The sequence below is a fragment of the Ursus maritimus genome, unplaced genomic scaffold (assembly GCF_017311325.1).
Source record: "Ursus maritimus isolate PB19 unplaced genomic scaffold, ASM1731132v1 scaffold_4, whole genome shotgun sequence".
Taxonomy (NCBI): domain Eukaryota; kingdom Metazoa; phylum Chordata; class Mammalia; order Carnivora; family Ursidae; genus Ursus; species Ursus maritimus.
This window is the reverse complement of record NW_024426552.1, coordinates 79,161,349-79,174,990: the sequence shown is the minus strand read 5'-3', so window position 1 is coordinate 79,174,990 and position 13,642 is coordinate 79,161,349. Positions and strand designations below refer to the sequence as shown.

The window sequence follows — 13,642 nt, the reverse complement described above, 5'->3', positions numbered from 1 at the left end:
GGCTGCAGAACTCGGAGCCTTGTAGGCTTTGAAAGGTAAGACGGCCCAAGGTAAGAACAAGAGCTGATGGGCACAGGCATTCTATATATAAGTGGCTCATTAGGTGTTTATTTTGTTCTATTTAAGAATTTGTTTTATTAAATTAATATAAAAATCTTTGTAAATCTCTATATACATCCGGTCATTGGAGGAGGTTCCAGTATAAACCCATCTTAGTTCTGCCCCTTTCCCCCTCAAAGGGGGAGCAGGGGTCAAGTGACTCTACCCCTATCCTGCCAGGGGGTTGCTGATCTTCCTGCCCAGGAAACACGTGCTGCAGGTGGGCACTCAGTCAGATTCCAGGTAGGATGAGCCAGGAGGAGCTTGGCACCACCCCAGGCCTGGAGGGGGGCTAGGGCTCCAGCCTTTAGTGTAGCCACCCCCTTTCCCACAGCAGAAGGAATAGGAGAGCTTCAGGATCGGCCAACAGCCATGGCCACTGCCATCCCAGGCCGCCCATCGAGGGTTTCATTGGCACTTGTCATCGCTGTCAGAAGGGCTGCCCTCCCGGGGGAGGCCATGATGGGAGCGGGGCCCCCAGAGTGCATGCACCTCCGTGGTCTCTGTGTCGCTGCTGCTGGTGGCACTGTCACGGAAGCTGGCGAGGGGCGGCCGGACTTTGACGCCCTGTGCTGTGACGGAGCCCTCGATTGCCTTCCGGAGCTGGAGGGGAGAGGGTCAGATGTGTGGACTCCGAGCTCCCTGCTCAGACCCCCACCCCCAGGTGGGCTGGACACAAGGCTGCATGCCTTTTTTCGAAGGAGAAATGGTTTGACAGCCATTAATCATCTCACCTCCTTTAGAGTGACAATCCCAATGAGTCTGCCGATACTGGTGACATAAGCATGGTCCACTCCCAGGAGCGAGAAGATGGTGTGCGTCTGTGGGGTTGGGAGAAAACACACTGGACGTCATGCGCAAGGGGATGATTCTAAATTACTGGCCAGAGGCGCCCAGGATGAGGTGGGGGTGGGGAATAGGGGTGTCGTAGGTGGGGGTGGGGGTGGGGGAAGGGAGGACTACCAGAGGGAAAAAAATGAGAATATTTCTGCAGCCAGGCCTCAGAAACTTGATAATGGGTATCTTTATGTTGCTTATGTTGATGGAGAAACAGGGGAAGGATTCTTCACCCCATGTTAGAAAGGAGGATGATGGAGGAGAGAACAACTGTTCAAATGTGACATCTAATGATTGGCCAGGCACTGGGCTAGGTCCTTCTGATTAGCAATTTCAGTCTCGTTCTGAGAAGTCAGGATGATGGCCATCCCTTGGGAGAGGCAGCATGAGGCTCAGTGGTGAAGTAACTTCACAGCTCCAGGAAGAGCTTTTCATCACACCGTTGGAGGAGGAAGCCTAGTGCCAGTCCCGTGCAGGTGTCCAGTCAGTCATGGAGGTAGCCATACCCTTTAGGGGTACCAGCCCTCAGCTCTGTGCCTCTCACCCCACTTTACTGGCTGACACATGCTTCCCATTTGCCTCCAGCTGGCCGGCAGTTAAAATGTCCCTTCACCCTGGCTGACAGGTCAGTCGGGGCCTGAAGCACTCTACGTCTTGACTACAGTCTGCCTCTTCTGGGGCCCAAGGGGCATTCCGGGTGTTGTTGGGACAGAGCCTGAAGTCCGGGGAAGCGACAGCCATCCACATCTTCCCATGTTTTTCTTGGTTTGGGCTCTCCCCCCAGCTTTCACATGTGATCCCCAAGGGCTCAGAAATTGTCAACCAGTTTCCCCTTGAGTTCTAAGTAGATTTTCTTGGGCCAGATGTCTTGAAAAACACTACTGACACAGCACTTCCTGGAATTGGGGGCCTATCACTTATCGCTGTGTTTTGAGTTTACTTGTAAGCCTCTCAGCTTAGTGTTTGAATCAAAATGGGCATTAATAACTCAGCTTTTTGAGAACCAGTTACTCAGAACTCATTATAACCGTCTTAAAGCTTTAAAAATATTTTCTTAAACAGTTGCTAAATTTTTTTTATTAAAGGACTTCCAGAACTTAACTAACTCTCCAGCTAAGGCATGACCATACTTATAAAAGCAGTTAGAAGTTCAGTTTTAGAACGAGCTTTTCTGTGCTCCTTCAATACCTTTATAACTGTCATGTGCTTATTAGCAAGTTCTTCCTCATATCTAACTGAATCCTACGTGCTCCATGTTTCCTTTAAATTCATCATCTGACTTCAGAAGGAAACATATCTTTATTATGAGATTTCTTGTCTTAATAATCCCATAGCTTTGTCTTCTCACAGCTTAATAATCCTCTATCTTCTCCCAAGTAGAAGAATTGTCCTCCTGGATTTTTCTTTTTCTCCACAGTCCTAATGAGAGTGAGCTTCTAGCGGGCTCTATGCCTTTTAGGTTTGCAAACCACTGGTCCCCCCGGGCAGTCCCCAAGCCCCGCTCATCTGGTTCCCGAACATCTTGGCCCTTCTGACTCCCTCACCATCCTTACCAGGACCAGGCCACAACATCCTTATGGGTTCTGTTTTTGGTCTCCCTTCCCTCCAACTTGTCTCTGCCATCCTGTGAGCTTTCTCAAACTTGAGTTAGAGTCCAGACTCCCGAGAATGGCCCACAAGACCCTTCCCGAAGCCATCCCAGCTGGTCTTTCCAGCCTCAGATTCTGCGGGGCCCTCCAGCTTCCAGTCTCACATAATCACCCATCTGTTTTTCTGAAAACATCCATTTCTTACACACGTCAACCCTTCCCTCGCTGCACTACCTTTTTAAGTCCGGCTGTCGGCCTCTCGGTACAAGCAGTGGTGGTAGTCATTCCTCACATACACTGAACTCCTACTTCGGCCACACTGTCCTAAATATCCTGTTTCAAGTCCTTCATCCAAAGGAAAACCTCTGATACAGTACTGATCCCCATCCTACAGATAAGGAAAGGGAAGCACAGAGAGGCTAAGAAATTTACCAAGGCTACACAGCGGGCAGACACGTGGGGACTGAGGATTTTGGTAAAGCCTGCCTGGCCTAGCTTTGGCACCCTAGGCTTCCCTGCTTTCCCCACTGCTTGTCCGTAGGTGGCCTCCGAATGAATGCAGCATCCAGCTGGTACGTCACGGGGCTCTAGTCTCAGGGGTCCCTAAATAGTTTCCAATGAATTCCCTCTCCTCCTGAATGTTCTCCTCCTGAACTTGATTAGGCTACTACTAATTGATTCCTCAGGCCTGCAAGGACAATTTGAATTCTAATCTTTTATGTTCTTATCGCTTCCAGTTCTTTGTACTTTTGTTAGTCGGTTCCTCAAAGGCTTCTTCTCTTCCTCTGATTTTTAAGTTTGTAACAAATACTTACTTTGTTCTTTTTCATTTTAATTTAATTAGATACCAGGGAGCCCACTGGAGGGCCCGCACATCTTGGGCTTGGGAACAGTGAACTGACAGGGAGAGGGACAACAACATGGCCTTCTGAAAGAATCCTGGGACTGGGGCCAGGAAATCTGGGCTCTGGGCCTTATTCTGCTGTACTGACTCGGGCAAGTGACCTCCTCACTGCCTCAGTCTCCCTGGGTATTAAAGTGGTTAAATCTCCAGGCTTTTGGGTCAGACCATCTTGGGTTCCAGTCTGATTTTCTGCTTACTAGCTGTGTGACCTTGGGCAACTTGCTTAACTTCTCTGAATCTCAATGTTCTCATCTATAAAAACTGGAACACCGCAGTATCTATTTCACGGTCTTGTGAGGATTAAGTTAAACATGTGAAGAGCTTAGCAAGTGCCTGGCACATAGCAGACACTTAAAAAATGGCAACATTATTATCACCGGCATCGTTATGGGATATTTGAGGACTAAGTAAGATGATAGAAAAGCCTTAGAGGTCTTAGGAAGAAAGGCTTTCAATAAAAACTTGGTATATTCTCAGGCCTATAGATTCTTCTCTTGCGGTTGCACTGTAGTTCCCCGGTCACTTTGATCTGAGGTCTTTACCCAAAGGCTTGTAAGTTCCTTTATTGCCTTTTGCTTTTCTGTTCCTCTGTGCCCTGTCCCTCCTGGCCCAGCCCCTGCTTGTGCGAGACAGGCTGGCTCAGGCACACAGCGCGCGCCTCAGCTAGCTGCCGGACCTGCAGACCTTGGGAGCGTTCTCCGCTGCCAGCAGCCCGCAGGCCTTGGAGGCGTGCACGGTAAATCTGCCAACAGTTTAGCTAACATGCTTGGTTTCTACCCCAGCACCCTGCTAGGTTTGCCTGCATTCCCTTAGAAGCCGGAAGGTGCCAGATGCTGCTGCTGCTCCATGCTGGGGAGCCCCCCCCCCGTCAGCCTCCCCCTCCACCAACCTGTCTGCCCTCAAGTGTTCTCCCCGCTTCTGCGGGCCCTTTGCCCTTGTCCTGAGCTATCTTCCCGTGTCCCCTACCAGTTTTCCTTTGGCCTACATTAAGTCAGACTTCTGGGGTCTGACATTCCAAGCCCCCCACTGGGCGTTTCTCATCTTTGTTTATCTCTTCTCTGCAGTGTCCCCACCCCTACTTGGATGTTTGTTAGCTTGTTTATTAGGTTTTCTTGTCCTGCTTGTTTCTCACCCATTTTTTTCAGCGTGGGTGTAGCAGCTTTGTTGGGTGCTGGCAGTCTCCAGCCTGGCTCTGACCCTAGCCTGGCCTTCTGGCTTCCACCCAGCTCAAACCCTGTCTTTGTTGCTGCTTTGGTCCAGAGTTCCCTGGGGGCAAGGCTGAGCAGAGGAAAAATGATGCCTGGCTCCACCGTAGGGAGGAAGAGGCTAAGGGGCCCTGGCTCCCGGCCTCCCATCCTTTGAGGCAACGTGTCTGAAAAACATCTCAGCAAATGGCCCACCCTCTGCCGTCCTGTTTTCGCCCACTGGCCTGAGTCCAAACTGTGGGAGGACCTAGGTCCCCACCCTGTGCTCCTGAGAGCCCCGGCCAGCCGCAGGTCACGGCCCCTACCTTGTGCAAAGAGGTCCGCTCTACCAGCTGGAAGGGGGCGGGGTCAATTTTGCAGTCACTGAAGTTGACAGGTTCATCCAGTTGCTGTTCCTCCCACTCCAGAATCTGAGAGGGTGAGACTAAGAGGATTAGGGGGAAGGTGCCAATAGCTGCTCTCATCTCCTTGAAAGCTGGCCCCTTTTCTCACCCCACGGTCCCTCCCATGGGGACAGCAGCCAAGATGATGACTGCACGCTCCCAGGCACAACGAGGGTCCAGAGTCCAGTCACACCTTACCTCCTCAGGGGTCATCTCGCCTTCCAGGTCTGAGTCACTCTAGGAGAGAGGGAGGGAGGTTGGCAGCTAGCGGCTGGAGGGAGGTGGAGGTGGCTGTACCCCCCAGCTTGGGGAGGCTGACGCCACTAGACCCCAGCCCTCCCCATCTAGCGCTCCTGAGCTGCAGGAAGAAAGAGAACACTTACCGCCAGGGAGATTCGGACCCGCTTCAGCTTGCGCTTGTCGCATGATTCCGACTTCTCCAACTTTGTTAGAGCCAAAGAGAAGAGGAGTTGACGTTACAGGGAGCGAGGTGAGGGTTAGCGGTGGAGCTGAGAGGAAGGGCACATAGCAGGGACAGCGCTGACATCTAGGAGGGCAGAAGGGCAGGGAGAATGGAGACAGGCTTTGTGGGGTAAATGGAGAGGTGGTCTCAGCGTCAGAGAGAAAGATGGAAAGAAAGAGACAGACTCCAACCACTCACCTCTGAAGCAGCCTCGGGGGGTGGACTGCCACAGAAGAGGCTCCTGAGGGCGATGCCTGCCTGCTCCATGTTCCCTGTGTTCCCAAACACAAGGCGGGCGGGGGGGGGCAGTGTCACCTTTGAGGGAGAGGACCAGCAGAGGTGCGGAGGGCAAGAGGAGAGGTGTCCTGGTTCTACCCCTGGCTCATCTGGGCAGCCTCTTACCTGGGACGGGCTCAAATAAAATCTCAGGGGCTGGGTTCTGACTCTGTTAGCGGGAGACAGGCTCACCTGCAGGACTCTCCCCGAGGTTCATGGTGTTGCTGGGCCCCCTCTTGAGAGCAGGCTTCAGGGGTTTGTGAGTCTCTCCCCGGGCTGCAGGGAAACCTGAGTCCTCTGTGTTCACCTGCATGGGCAGGAAGGGGCTGGTAAGGCTATGGCCCCAGATTGCCTCTGTCTTGCCCTCCCCATCAGTCTCCGTGACATTTAGGAATTTTGTGTGACTGTAGGGCTTTCCTCCTCACCTGGAAGCGGACGGAGGTCTCAGAGCTAGGAGGACTCTCCTGATCAGAAGGGGGAGAGGTCGCTCTTGTATGTATTGCCGCCGGCGCGCTGGGCTCAGCTGGGCCCCCAGCAATGCCACCACCTGGGAGCGCTCAATGGAGCCCAGGAGGATCATGGACTCTGGACAGAGCAGGTGGGAGGACTCAGGAGCTGGGGGTGAGGTCCTCCTACCCACCCCCCTGGCCCTCTTTCACACCCAGAGTGTGGCCTTGAACATAGGCCACACACCAGAGGGAACTCCTGGCTGGCAAATGCTGGCCTGCTCCCTTTGGAACCAAGGAGACTGGTTCTGAGCTTCCTGCGCCCTCGCCCTTCCTGAGTGGCAACCCTGGGAGACGCCTCTAGCAGCGGGGTCCCCTCCTGGTCTCACCTGGGGACTCTACTAGGGCCAACATGCGGCCCTTGGTCCTGTGCAGCGCCAGCCGAAGGTCCCGGAAGGTGCAGCTGAGGGCCACGTGGGGAACGTCCCTCACCATGATGTCCTCCACTCGCATCCGGTACTGCCTGAGGCCAGAGACACGAGGCACTTGGTCTGTGGTCAGGATGGGGAGGGTAGCCCAGAGCACTACATCCCAGGGCCATAAAGAAGGCCCTAGAGCCTGTGGGGACAAGGGCTGAGAGCCAAGGAGTCTGATCAGGTGGGGCCAGCCACGGCTTCCCCAGCGTGTGGACGGGGCAGCTCTGACCAGAAGGGAGCAGGGTGGCTGGTCTTCCAGCTTCACTGTCTGAGGACCTTGCTGGAGGTGGGTCTGAGAGGTCCTTCTGACCCTCACCCACACCCCCCTTGTCGCCCAGCCCTCCATACTGGTGGCGGCCCCAGCCCAGCTCAGGCAAATAGGGCAGTTTCTTGATCCGGATGATGCTGTCATAGAGTGAGGGTTGTAGGCTCTGGGCAACGGCGTTGGCCAGGATGACGGCGATCATGACGGGTAGGATGTGGGCGATCTGGCCCGTGAGCTCGAACACAATCACGGCCGTGGACACTGTGTGTGTCACTGCTCCTGCCAGTGCAGCTGCCCCTGGAGATAGCCACCCTCAGTCTCCTCAGTGTGCCCAGGCCCCAGGTGACCCTCCCCGCCCAGAGATGGTCCTCTGGGGGCCCTCAGGGCCACCCAGTACAGACCTGGGGATCGGCTTCTGCATCTGAGGGAAGCCTGGTTCCTTCCAGCAGGGGGCACCAGAACCTCAGACCCGGCCTGGGGGCTTCCAAGACAGATGGGGCCCTGGAGCACTCACCTACCACGGCATAGCCCCCGGGCACAATCCGGTAGGTGCTGCTGTCAGTGTGAATCCCATCTGGGAACCAGGCGGCCATGCTTTCCCCCACCAGACGCCCGAATGCTGCTCCTTCAGGGAGGGGGGTGGGAAGAGAAACAGGTAGTGGAGGGGGAGGGCGGGGGGCACTAGGAAGAGAGAGGGTCAGAAGGTGGGGGAGGGGCCAGTGGGTCACTCAGTCCAGGGGACAGTCAGTGGGGTGGGGGTTGGGGCTGGGGCTGGACCAAAACCCGCTCCCAGGCAGTGAGGGGACGGCCAGCAGGTGGGAAGGGTGGAGGCTAGGACCACAGGCAGCCGAGGACTCACCAATGACAAAGACTGGCATGAAGGCCCCGCAGGGCACTGGGATGGTGGTGGCCAGTGCAGACATCCAGAACTGCAGGCAGGAGACGGTTCAAACAGGTAGAGGCACCCCCAGGCCCCAGGCAGCCCCCAGCTCCACCATGAGGAGCCCACCTTGCTCATCCGTCAGGCACAAACTCCCAGCCATCCCAGAATACCCCAGAGGTGAAGAAAGGACGAGGACTCCAGAACCAGATGGCTTGGGTTCAAATCTCACTCTGCCATCTCGCTCTGGGCCAATTATGTAACTTCCTTGTGCCTTGACTTCCCATCTTTAGGACAGGGCTACTGATAGTACCTTTCTCATAGCACTGTTGTGAGGCTTGAAAGGAATTACTATATGGAAAGCGCTTAGAACAGCATCTGTCACCTAGTAAGCCCAGGTCAGCGTCAGCTATATATACACGTTAAGGAGCCCTACCTTCATGAGAATGAAGATGACCAAGGTGAGGAAGACGTTGGCACGTGGTGGGCTCCAGGCCTGTGAGGTTCCTGGCGGCTCTAGGTCTTCCACCAGGCCCTGGCGGACCCATGTCCGGTTGTCAAACAGGGTGACCAGAGTTTCTTTCTGTGAGAGCTATAGGTGAACGGGTAGGTGTGCCTCAGGCCGGGGAACAGCCAGGATGAAGGGGAAGGGGCCCCCAGGAGAGCGAGGGCTGTTGGCTTTAGAAGGGAGGTACCCCAAGGGAAAGCACAAGTGTCTGTTTTGCTTGGATTTACCTGTCCAGCCATGAACTGTCCAAAGCCAGGGGGGAAGGTCAGAGTGGAGATGAGCAGGGTCACCAGCGCCGGGAAGAGCAGGCGTCTAGAGACACAGGTTTCATAGCACCAGACTTGCGTGGTGCGCCTACTAGACTGGCGGTAGGCTGGGTGCCCTCACATACCTCAGGGCTGAGGTCACAGCAGAGTCTCGGCCCTTACATAAAAGCACACAGCTGGGAGAGAAGGTCCCCTTTGCTGTTCACGATGTGACGGCCCCAGGTGATGGCCGTCTGGGGTTATTGTAAGCCCAAATGCCTTTCTGTCAGCTCGTGACTCCCCAGGTAGGTAGCAGAAAGTCCAACCCCCCGCCCCAGCCCTCTCTTGGACACCTCTGAGCTGTGACTCCTCCCCATGCTCTCAGAAGCCCCAGCTGAAGGGCACATTGTGTGAGTGTGGACGAGTTTTTGCCTGTGTCTGTTTCTCTGTGGTGACTTAGAGTGAAGGTGAGTGTTGGGGAAACTGGGGTCACTCATGAAGTTGACCAAAGGTGCCAGAGGGAGCAGTTTCAGTGGGCTGCCCTTTCTTTGAAGGACGTCAGTCCCAATAGAAGTCACGTCTCAGGCCTTCCCACTCCTAATCCTCAAGGTCACAAATGAGAGAGCTATGCTCTGGAGATAAAAAAAAAAAAAATCTCACTCATCTCCATGTTTCAACAGGGGGGAAATTAAGGCTCAAACACTCTCCAGGGAGCGCTGCCATCTGGCCAGGCCAGGGTCCTAAGGAAGGCTTAGTCTTTATAAATATAAATATATATTTACTTATTTAAATTTTATTTTTAAGTAATCTCTACACCTAATGTAAGGCTCAAACTTATAACCCCGAGATCAAAAGTTGCATGCTGTACTGACTGAGCCAGCCGGGTGCCCCATTTTGGTCTAAGATGCCTTGACTAAAAATTCATAAGTGCCAATTTTGAGGTAATTCATATAAAAGCCAAAATGTTCACTCATCCGGGAAAACACCATTGGTTGATGTTCTCAATGAAGTGCATCTTTAACTGGCACGTTTAACTACTATGTGCCATCTCACCTGTCACTGGCCTTCCCACCCTTGCACAACCCAAAGAGGCCCAGAGAGGAGAGCCCAGATCCAACTCACTTCTTCATGAGGAAGCGGTTGATGGTTTTCTGCTTCCGCATCACCTGCACAATCTTCCTGTTCAGGTAGACAAAGAGCGCTCCCCCAAAGCCACTAGCAATACTGGAGAGGGAGGAGGCACCAGAGTAAAAGGGGGAGGTCTTCCCTCTTTTGCCTCCTCGTCCCTGATGCCCCCCCGGCTCCCTGAGCTCCTCACCCAATGACAGCAAAGGCCGGCAGCTCCTGGAGGTCGAAGGGGAAGTCAAGCCGGAATCGGGTTTTGAAGAGAGCCGTGATGGTCTCTTAAAGGAAAGCAGAGGAGCACAGGGAGGCAGGTGGAGTGTGAGGGCCCCCACCTGAGCCACCTCAGGGGCTCCCCACCTCCCGCAGACTCCCCCCCACCTTCGTCGCGGTTCCAGACTGCCAAGACGCGGAAGATGAAGGCACTGAAGGTGGCAGCAAAGAAGCCCCGCCAGTAGTTCCTCACGGCGAAGAAGGTGGACGTGACCTCGATGCTGAACAGGACGCCTGTGAGGGACCAAGGCCGAGCGCCGCTTGAGGTCTGGGCCCGGCCAGAGGGCAGCAACCCAGACGAGAGGGGCAAAGGAGGTGAGCCACGGGCAGCGCTGGGGGGCTCGGCTGGCTGCCTACCTCCAATAGGAGCCGCGAAGCAGCAGCCGACTCCCACGGCACAGGCAGCGGCCAGCATCTCTGTGTTCCGGGACTCGTTCTGGAAGGAGCAGCAGTGGTGGACACGGGTGTCAGCATGGCCCCAGCAGCCCAGCCCTCCCCTCTACCTTCCCCCAGAGTCCCCCTTACCTCATAGATGCCCCCAAAGAGGGAGAGGAACTTGCTGAGCAGGGCGGCACACATACTGGCGATATGCACGAAAGGGCCCTGGGGGTGGGGACAAGTGGTGAGGGACACGCCCTGACCTTGGCCTGTGTTCTTCCTCCACTGGGAGGGACTCCTTCATGCCCCAACCTGGAGTTACCTCTTTGCCAAGGGGCATCCCGCTGCCCAGGGCACAGGTCAGCCCAATGACCTTAGCTACGAAGGTCTTCAGGGTGAGGTATTCCTTCAGCACCACTCCCCGCAAGATGGTCTTCATCTCAGGGATGCCGGACCCTGGAGAGGTTACAGTCCCAGGAGAGTCATTTGATGGGCCCGTTTCAGGAGGTCCCCTCTCTGCCCTCCCCTTCTCTCTTATTGTACCGACAGCCTGAGGAGCCAGGATCTGTGTGAACCCAGCTGAGAAAGTGATGAGGACGATGGGGTAGGTGACCCAGGCCAGGTACTGCAGCAAGAGGTTGGTGTTCAAGCCCCGGGACATCCACTGTTGAGCTGTGGGGAGAAGAGGAGCTGCTGGACCCCAGATGCACACACCCAGTCCCCACCTAGCCACTGGGACATACTGATATGACAAGCTGTCCCAGGCAATATTGATCGCAGAGAGCCTGGGCACAACGGGTAACGAGGGGGCCCTAGAGGGCATTTGCTGGGACGAAGATCACAATAGGTAAGAGGGTCAGTTGGAGAGGGGAAGCAAGAAATTGTGGCCTATGGGAGTGGCAGTGATTATGCCTGAAGAGGGATCAGTCAGGGTGGCTGGGGAAAGTGGTCAGTGACCAAGTGATACTTGGATAAGTGTAGCATGGAGGAAGCAGGTTGGTTCTTCCCAGCCTTCCCCTTGCCAGCCCTTGTCCTCACCCTGCAGACAGGCAGCGATGGCGTAGTCCATGGCCCAGCTAACCAGAGCCATGAGGAGCCCCAGCAGCACCAGGAAGATCCAGTCTTCACCAACCCTGGACACTAGGAACTTATGGCAGCGCACAGAACAGACTGAGAGTAGGGAAGGGAAGAATGGGCCGGCTAGCACCAAAGTGCTCCTACCTCCACCCCCACCCCCAACCTCCCACCTCTCAGTGGGTAGCTCTGTGACCCCTGTCCCCCCCAGCACAGCACAGGACAGCCAGGTCTCCCGCCTCAACCCAGGTCTCACTGCGGCATCGGGCGCAACGGCTCTGTCCATATTCCAGGAGCTCTAGGGGAGCCCGAGAGGAAGGTGGACCCCGCCAGGTCTCGGGCCCTCCCAGGCGAATCCGAGCAGCTTCCTCTTTGGCAAAGGCCCCAAGGTCCTGAGTATACCGGCCGTACATCTGAGCAATTGCGAAGATGGGGGCATTAGCAGATGTGGGCTGAGTGGGGACCCCTGCACCAACTCCCCTCCTCCCAGCCTCCACATTATATGCCCCCTTTTGAACCACCAGTTCCCACTTCCGCTTGGGGCGTGGAAACAATGCACACTGCACACAGTGGGGACCGTCCTGGCCAGAGTGATGGGGACAGCCAAGGTACAGGGCATGCTGGGGGTGGCAGAATAATTGGTCCTCTTCTCCCAGGCCTTCCTGGGAGCACGGAGGAGGAGTGGGATGAAGTTCCCAGAGGAGGAAAAGATGGAAAAACCTCAGGCAGTCTGAAAGTGGGAGGAGGGGAGAACAGAGAATAGGGATGGTCAAGGACGGAAGGGTAACAACAATGAGGGCCTCAGGGAGCTGGGGGCAGCTGAGTTGGGCCTAGGAGCAGGCGGGGCCTCAATCCTTATCACGTTCCTGCTGGGCCTCTAGCCTGTGACCAACTCAGCTGCACCCTTCCCACCCACCCTAATCCCCTTGTCCCCATTTTCCACCCCCACCCCCCCACCAGCCTGCCAGCCTAGCTGGGAGTGGAAAGTCTCCGGGTGGGTGGAGAGTGCTTGGTGGCCTCAGCCCCACTCTGGAACTGCCCTGAGTCCAGAGGTGGGTTGCGGGCTGGCAGAAGCTGATGGCTGGGCTGTGGCTGGGGATGTTGGGGTGCTGGGACGGGAGAGTCTCCGGGGCCTTGGCTAGACCTGCCAAGCTGGGCGTGTGTTAGGGGGTGGGGAGTAGATTCCGGCTGCCACCCGCAGAGCTTCGGGACACAAAGGGCTCCTGTTGGGGCTGGGGTTGGTGGGGGGGGGGGTGGAGGAAGGGAAAGATAGAGACAGAGAGAGAGTGATAGAGAGGGACGAAAGGGAGGAGAGGGAGCCAGAGAGAGGAGAAAGGGGGAAAAGAGAGGCCAGAGGAAGGGACAGAGAAGAGAAAGAAGGAGAGGAGAGGGGAAGAAGGAAGGAGGAAAAGAGAGAAAGAAAGAGAGTACAAAGAGGCGGACACAGCGCCGGAGGGGGAGGTGAGTGTGTGAGAGAAAGACAAAGGGATTAGAAGGACAAGGGGGAGAGGCTGGAGCAGAGAGTGTTCGGGAGAGAGCATGACCCTGAGGATTCGTTCCAGAGATAGAGACCAGGCGGAGGAGCTGGAGATGTGGCTACTGCCACAGATGGGCACCATTTCTGAGGTCAGGTGCCTGGCTTCCTTGACCAAAGCCCCATTCTCAGCCAGTGCAGATTGACAGACACCTCCCCCACTAGGCGAAGGCTTGCCCCTCTCCCCTTGCTCCACCCCCGCCCTTGCCACCTCTCCCAGTCATCCTGTTTCATCCAGTCTCTCTCTTATAACGGGCACCTCCCAGCCCCAGCTACAGCCCAGGACCCCTCCTCCTGGAGATGTTCCCTCCCTGCCTCCTTACTGGGCAAATTCCAACCCAAGCTGGTAAAAAGGAGCCACAGGACCCACTCCCTTCCCTAGAGTTTGGGTCCTCTGCCCAGTGACACAAGAAGGGGCAAAAGGCTTCTCAAACACTAAGTTACAATGGTGGCCATGAGTCAGCTCACAGCCCCAGGACCCCTGCTTCTAATGAGGTCAAGGGACACCCCTGAGGTGGGTGGGGGCTGGATACCCAGAGTCAGCATGGACAAAGGTCCCAATTCCCACACCCATTCCTGCTTGACGCATCCTCCCTATAGCTCCTGTACCCCGGGGTGGCAGGCCACCTCTTCCCTCAGAGAATCCCGAGGGGTTCCTGCCAATGTTGGGTTGCCAGCCCCCCCC

General features: G+C 55.7%; 1 protein-coding gene across 1 annotated transcript in view; it reads right to left on the bottom strand.

Annotated features, from left to right (window-relative positions):
• Positions 1-6: 6 nt before the first annotated feature.
• Positions 7-13,642, bottom strand: part of CLCN2 (chloride voltage-gated channel 2) — a 14,226-nt gene continuing 590 nt past the window's right edge. The window contains 24 exon segments of the mRNA XM_040621495.1: positions 7-702; positions 834-920; positions 4,940-5,044; positions 5,216-5,254; positions 5,401-5,460; positions 5,679-5,752; positions 5,949-6,063; positions 6,182-6,243; positions 6,246-6,341; positions 6,592-6,725; positions 7,027-7,240; positions 7,458-7,568; positions 7,803-7,872; positions 8,260-8,415; positions 8,559-8,643; positions 9,699-9,800; positions 9,895-9,979; positions 10,080-10,205; positions 10,329-10,407; positions 10,497-10,574; positions 10,672-10,805; positions 10,893-11,021; positions 11,388-11,519; positions 11,680-11,836. Coding sequence (XP_040477429.1) covers positions 508-702; positions 834-920; positions 4,940-5,044; positions 5,216-5,254; positions 5,401-5,460; positions 5,679-5,752; positions 5,949-6,063; positions 6,182-6,243; positions 6,246-6,341; positions 6,592-6,725; positions 7,027-7,240; positions 7,458-7,568; positions 7,803-7,872; positions 8,260-8,415; positions 8,559-8,643; positions 9,699-9,800; positions 9,895-9,979; positions 10,080-10,205; positions 10,329-10,407; positions 10,497-10,574; positions 10,672-10,805; positions 10,893-11,021; positions 11,388-11,519; positions 11,680-11,836 — 2,625 coding nt within the window. The 3' untranslated portion in view covers positions 7-507.